Raw genomic sequence first — 6,885 nt, 5'->3', positions numbered from 1 at the left:
TTGTGTAGACAAGTGCTTACATCCGGCTTCAACAAGATGATCTCCAGATAACGGAAGTGTAAAAGACGAGTTCTACATGTAGGGTTCACAAATTCAATTACTGAGTCATTTGTGGTCGTGCATGTTGGGGTCAAATGTCACTGTCTCTCAGAAATACTGTGTACGTCACCCACTTATCATAAATATTGCCACAAAGACTGCCTAGGCAAACTACCAATTACAAATTTTGTACCAGTCTTCCTTCTGTGTTCACATCCTATTTGTCACTCGAGAGGCAAACGAGCCTTTGTTTACTGGCAAGATGGCGTATCAACTTGCTACAATGGTGACACCTCTCTTGGTCTGTCTCATCATGTGTCACAGGATATTGGGTATGTGGACCTTTGGATTTCAGTAGCACACAGTCTCTAACACTCTATTTCTACCATGGTATAAATGTCAATGGACTACTAACATTCTTACATTACCATTACTGCTACTTCTACAACATTACTGTTAGTACAGTAATTATTCCTAAGATATTGAATATTATTTTTTATTGGATACTCTCACAGCCCTTACTATTTCATCCAACAACGAAGTTGAAGAACTATCCGTAAACCAGAGATCAGTGTCATGTGAACAGTTATTCCCAAACTCCATGGTTTACTGGAGCATCACACCCTTACATGGACAGGTGAAACAGGTGGGAATGTGTGAGGGGGCGACATGCACATCAGCATATCGTCCGAACGTCTACCCGGAGCGATTTCACCCTGAGAATTCCTCCCTAGTCTTTCTGAATGTCACCCGGGAGTGGGCGGGTACTGTGGTGTGTACAGAAAGTTTCACCAACGGAAGTGAACAGTCTGTCAACAGTACACTGGATGTTTACTGTAAGTGTCATAAAAGGAATAATGGTTTTAAGACTATTCTGTACGCCTTTCCAATAACATTAGAGGACACAAACCAGAACCCTAGAAAAAAACAACGCTCTGTACTTTTCATGTCTGCAAATCGGTTGGATAGCCAAAAAGCAAAGGCAAAATATTAAAGAAGTAAATTTTCTTATTTTCTACCTGTTTGTTTATTTATCAACATTTGCTTTTTTGTCTTTTATTCAGACAACTCAGGGATTACCAACATCAGAGTGGGGGTAAACCGTGAGGACTGGACTCTAAATACTAGTTTCATCGTCACAAAAATCTTCTCCGCCCTCGGTAACTATGGAGCAGAGTTTTATTGTCACTCTAAGGTGAGTGCTGAGAATCTCGAAAATACATTGCTGATCTCGTATGGCTTCAATTTATCCATGTTCAATCATATCACATCTAATAACATATTAATTCATAATTTTACATATAGTAACAAGGAAAGCTGAGATAAAAAAAGCTGACAACTATCAAAGTAGATAGTTGTAGGGGCAGACAGTCTGTACTTTGGAGATCGCTAAATAATTTCCAGCTTTGTACCTTGGACGTCTCCAAATCACCTATATACATTCTCTATGGGTCTCAAAATAGCTTAAACACTTTTTCACATCAGTGTTCCCATATAATGAACAGATCCTTGCCCTGGAAGTCTCCAGATAGCATCTATATTCGTACTCTTAAGGTCTTTGTATACACTCTAGTCCTATCCCGGGAACGTAACCCACATGTCCATGCCATGGAGTTTTTCACACAGTCCGTAATCTTGAAATCTCCACCAAGACGATTACTTTGTTCATGATTTACACATTTTGCTTTACAGACTTCTAAAGTCAACGTATCACTGGTGACATACAACGAATCGTCTTTCATATACAACGTGGGTTACTTCGTGCTTACTTCGTTCAGTCGGCCATTTTATCACCGTGATGAGTATCAGCAGTTTTGTGCTTTTACAATCCTCGTTCACCCTGGTGAAATCTCGATCAGTTTTGATCCTCGAAAAGCAGGACGTAAGTAAACAGTGCTGAAAACAGAATACATTAGTAACTTTGTCGTGTTCAGATTAAGTATATGATAGCTCTATGAATTACTAGTATATTTATTACACCAGAAAAAAAAATATGCTACAATAATAAAAAAAACGTTTACCTCAGTCCCAGGAAAACAATTGAATTATAGGAAATTTATATGAATGTGTTTGCAATCTCCTGTTGTAAGATAAATTTTTCGCATGAACATCTGTATCTACCACGATGACCTGATGTGAGTTTCTGATACCTGACGGAGGAGTGGACACCTGATTTGTCATGTGAGTGCATAGATATAAATTTGCTCATAATCTTGGGCAAGTTTTACAAATTTATAAGCGTGAATATTTACAAGTTTGATGTAAGTCTGTTATCATTATGTCAAGATCAACATGTTTTGTCTGTGAAAAAAATTAATGGTCTTTCCCAGAGCTCGAAGAGCCATCCACGCCAGAAGCAGACTGTCACCTTGACTACGTTCCCGAAGAAGGTCCTTCTGACTGCATCTGTGCCAGCAAATTTCTAGGGAGCCCCGAGGGCAGACTGAGATGGTATCTGGGAGGAGAACTTGTAGCCTCTGGTGACTACGGAGTCAGACGACTACCGCTACCCTCCGACATCGTTAACCGCACCCACGACTTTAACTATCTCGAGTGTGAAGTGGAATGGCTGTACACTGAAAGATCAGAGTTGACGATACAAGTGGCATGTGAGTGCAAAGAAAAAAATGTATTTATATGCAGTAAAATCATTTTCAAATTTATTTTTTTAAATTACGCATTGGTTTAAGTAATTAATGGAATCTGCACCTTTAATTACAGCAAAGTGTATTTCAAGAAAGGCCTTCATGATGCCATACTGTATGAAAGTAACGACAGAACGATGGAGTGAAATGCAGGACAAAGGAAACGAACTGTTGATACTACCACACGCAAACACATGCATCATTTAGATTTAATATTTATTACATTGTTTATAAAAATACTGTTTTGATGGTAAAGCTGGAGTTTAGGTTAATGCATTCGTCAACCATAAATTAAAACACTTTTATAACAGAAGGTCAGAAGGAAGCGGAGAACAATGCATAAAATATTTCTGTAAGAAAAGGTGGAAAAAATAGTTATCCGACACATTTCTATGACATGTTTAGCATAGTTTTAAATAAGCTTAACATATGACATCTAATTGTAGTTTCCAATAAAACTAATCGCTCAAACGAGTAGATGTTCACGTGTTCGAAAAGAAATAGTTCTGATCTCTGTGATGACCTTTTCAGATGGACCAGATGATGTCATCATTAAGCCCCTCACTATTACTCATCTAGAAGACGGGAAACTTCATGCTGCCTCCCCGGTGATCAATGGCCAAGATGTCTTCTTACCTCCAGACGATACATCCGAGGTAGCCCTGGTGTGCGAGGCGAGGAATGTCGAGCCCTTGAAGTCAGAAATGGTCACGTGGGGCGGCCTGTGTGACGGTCAGCAAGGCTATACTTGTAACCTATACTTCGAAACTAAAATGGATGACATGAAAGAGGTCACGTGCACTGTCACCAACTATGACAACAACGACTACACAGTCTTTACCAGCATTATACTCAAAGTTCCAGGTTAGGAAAACCGGCAAAAGTTTTGATCTTACAAAAGTAACGGTATCTGTTAACTGATATCGTTTCTTGTTATCAAATATTTAAAATCTCATCTGCATAATTTGATAACGCATCTAGCTTGTGTAAGCAGTAATAACAAAGCAGCAACGAAAATATATTTATGCTTCTTTTATAACTTCTTAATATCGAGGAATGAATTATTCATTGATCGAGTAGCCATTTTCATTCTTGACTTAGGCTACTTACTCTCTTGGAAATTCTTTTTCTTTGGTGGTAGTAAGTTTAAGGCATAAGAAAAAAAACTAATAAGATCCCAATAACGTGCATGCGAATGTGTTCAGATGGTCCAGAGACTGTCAGCATCCAGTACCACACTATTTCTACACCTGACAAGTGCCACGTGATCCTTACCTGTGAGGCACCTGGGGTCAAGCCCTTAACCTATGACATGTTTGAGTGGGGCGGGATGTGTGAAGGCCAGCAGGGCTCCAGGTGTGTCGCCACAGCCGACAATGAAAAGGATGACGGGAGAGAAGTGACGTGTACTGTCACCAATCATGTCAACCACGGACGTACTGCCAGCGGTAGTGTCACACTGACGTTGTCAGGTCAGGTCAGGTGTATGTAATAGACACTTTGTGATGGTAAAGTTTGTGAAAAGCAATATTTCTTTACTGTTTGACACCAGACTTTGTCCAATTGACATTATTTTGATTAATGAGTCAAGAAATGTATGGTTAAAAATATTTTAGGGGATCGTCTGCAGAACAGTTATGTAATCTGTACGTCTGATGGACAAACAAATGCACTTTGTAAAAATATTGTAATACCCTTGTGACCCAGCTAAATATTTTATTTATATTATTTTATTTATAAATATTTTATTTTAGTCAACCTTAAAATTGCGTACACAAAGCGAAACAGAACAAAATTGAGAAAGTGTTGTAGTGAACAGATTAAGACTTGAACAACGTCGAGTCTTCAATCGTGTTTATGATGACAGGATGTGAAAGCCAAGACCTCATGGGTAAGGGTGTGGGCATTGGAGTAGGTGTGACTTTGACCCTTGAACTGCTGGTGGTGGCTGTGGTCGTTGTTATCTGGAGACGTCGACGATATCAGAGAGGTAATGTAACAGATTGTCAAAATATATAGTATAAATATAATCTATCAATGTCAGATTATTGTTGTTGTTATTTTTATTATTAAAGCAAATTTGTTTAGCACATTACTAAATCTCAGAGCCGACCCAAGACGCTTTACAAAACAACATAAAACTACGAATTGGAAAAAAAACAAAAACAAACAACGGTCAAAATACAAGAACATAAAAGTGATCCAGTAGTCAAGTGAAATACTAATGTTCTCTAAGTTTGTTTTAAGCTTCATATTGTGTTAAGCATTCTAAAACCTGATCACCGTCTAAAGTAACTGAATATTATATTATTATACACATATTGATATAAACTTATTAATTAAAAGACAACAAAGCATTTGGTCAGTTTATCGTACCTTAAGTTTACATACTTTTTCTTGCTTTATTTTTCTTGCGTTCATAGTGTACAAATATCAAACATCCTAGCACATAGCTTGTATATCACTGTCCGTAGATGTTAAAATAGTATTTAATAATATATAATACATAGTAACGATATATGGATGTGGGTGAAACAGTAGTCACTGTGGATGAATGCTTGTATCGTGCAATGTGTACATAAACAGTTAAACTATCTGTTTCTAACAGCCTGTCTCATTAAAATCTTCTGAAAGTATGTATCGTAAATTTACTTTATCGTATTAAATAAATATAAATTACAAGAATGCCAACATATCTTGTTTGTTCATTTAAGACCAAATGTACGACAAACCCAGTCAGGACCCAAATCTGAGTATGAGTAACACATACGAGATGATGAGAGCAGGTCCTGATACTCATACTGACATAAGTAAGTTATTTCTTTGTATATGTGCAGCGTGTACATTACAAGTAAAAATAAAATGAAGATAACACAAGCTGTTTATATTTACTGGTATTAGCATAATCTCTTTGATTTTCTTTAAATATCAAGAAGAGTTCAAAACTTCTTTTTTCTTCAAGCACAATCAAGAAAATCAGTTAATAGTCCCGCCAGCCCATCGGTTCTAAAATTAGCATCCTACACATGTCCCATTCTCCAAGAAAGGTGACAGCCAATATTTCAGAAATACACATACATCCTAATTAACACATAGCCATGTCACTCTTACTGGTTGAGAAGCGATGTTATTTGTATTCTTGATGCCAGTATTTTGTGTTTGGTGACGATTCGTGGATCTTTATCCCGAGAACATGGCGGTGGTACTGGTGGTGGTAGGGGGGACTTTGGATGTTGAATCTTGAAGCTCTGATGAGTATTTGAGGAACATTGCACTCTTTATGCTCCATGTCTCTATCTCTTGTCCTTTATCTCTCATTCAGACCTTACAAATTACGAATTGAAAATTTAATCAGAAGCCATTCTTAACCAGCCTGATATAGACGAATGTAAGACAGAATTATGCAGTCTTTACATGACCATTGTTTGAAGACTTTGCCAAACGTGGCCAAACACCCATCTACCTTTATACTATTAAGAAAGATATGAATGTAAGCTACAACACTCTAACATTACTTTCAAAGATAGATAATGGCTTGCTATGTGTTTGTCCTTCAGCACACAATCTATGAGTGTTCCTCCTTTCATCTATTTCTATGCTTGACGGCAATCGCTAACGACTTCAACGCACTTCACATTTATTTAAGTTTATTTTATATTAGACTTCTCCAGTGCCCCTCTTCATAAATTAGTCCTCTGGTGTTTTAGAAAATTCGTGCTACAATTTTTTAATAAATACAAAAAAAGTTAGTAACCATTTCGTGTTTCAAATGCTGTTATTCCTGTATTTCATAAGATAATTACCGTAATCTTTTAAATCATTTCAGCAATTTAAACATTATCTCCATTATCTTCTTACTGCTACTTCATTTTCATCCTGCTTATCTTTCATCTATTTTCAGCTCACGAAACAATGTCTACATCACATTCTCCTCCGAGTGCAGTCTATGAAAACGTCACTTCCGCCATGACAACAACAAAAAGAACAGTGACATAACGAGTTGTTTCTTTATATAAAAAAAGTAATCCTAATTAAAGGCAAGAGAGGAAAAAGCAAATTAATAAATTTCTACAAAACAGGGTTAATGGTGGATCAACAACGATATACTAACCATATTTTAAAGGGATCTCTGGTAGTTTTCAGTGTATCCATGGAAACTTCATTAGCCTTTGTGCGCCTTACTTTACTAGCTACACTATAC

The 6,885-nt window shown here is 37.2% G+C and overlaps 1 protein-coding gene across 2 annotated transcripts in view; it reads left to right on the top strand.

Annotated features, from left to right (window-relative positions):
• The window catches only part of LOC112568582, a 53,487-nt gene that overhangs the window by 29,996 nt on the left and 16,606 nt on the right, over positions 1-6,885 (top strand). Inside the window, exons 1-9 of one of the 2 annotated variants that reach the window (XM_025245921.1) lie at positions 223-371; positions 555-875; positions 1,104-1,234; positions 1,732-1,921; positions 2,370-2,648; positions 3,216-3,548; positions 3,890-4,156; positions 4,552-4,674; positions 5,399-5,494. In XM_025245921.1, coding sequence (XP_025101706.1) covers positions 302-371; positions 555-875; positions 1,104-1,234; positions 1,732-1,921; positions 2,370-2,648; positions 3,216-3,548; positions 3,890-4,156; positions 4,552-4,674; positions 5,399-5,494 — 1,810 coding nt within the window. In that variant the 5' untranslated portion in view covers positions 223-301. Of the gene's footprint in view, positions 1-222; positions 372-554; positions 876-1,103; positions 1,235-1,731; positions 1,922-2,369; positions 2,649-3,215; positions 3,549-3,889; positions 4,157-4,551; positions 4,675-5,398; positions 5,495-6,885 lie in introns of those variants that run through there. The other variant, XR_003100123.1, reaches the window with a different exon arrangement.

The sequence above is a fragment of the Pomacea canaliculata genome, linkage group LG7 (assembly GCF_003073045.1).
Source record: "Pomacea canaliculata isolate SZHN2017 linkage group LG7, ASM307304v1, whole genome shotgun sequence".
Lineage (NCBI taxonomy): Eukaryota > Metazoa > Mollusca > Gastropoda > Architaenioglossa > Ampullariidae > Pomacea > Pomacea canaliculata.
The sequence above is the reverse complement of the archived record's forward strand: the minus strand, read 5'-3'. Positions and strand labels throughout refer to the sequence as shown.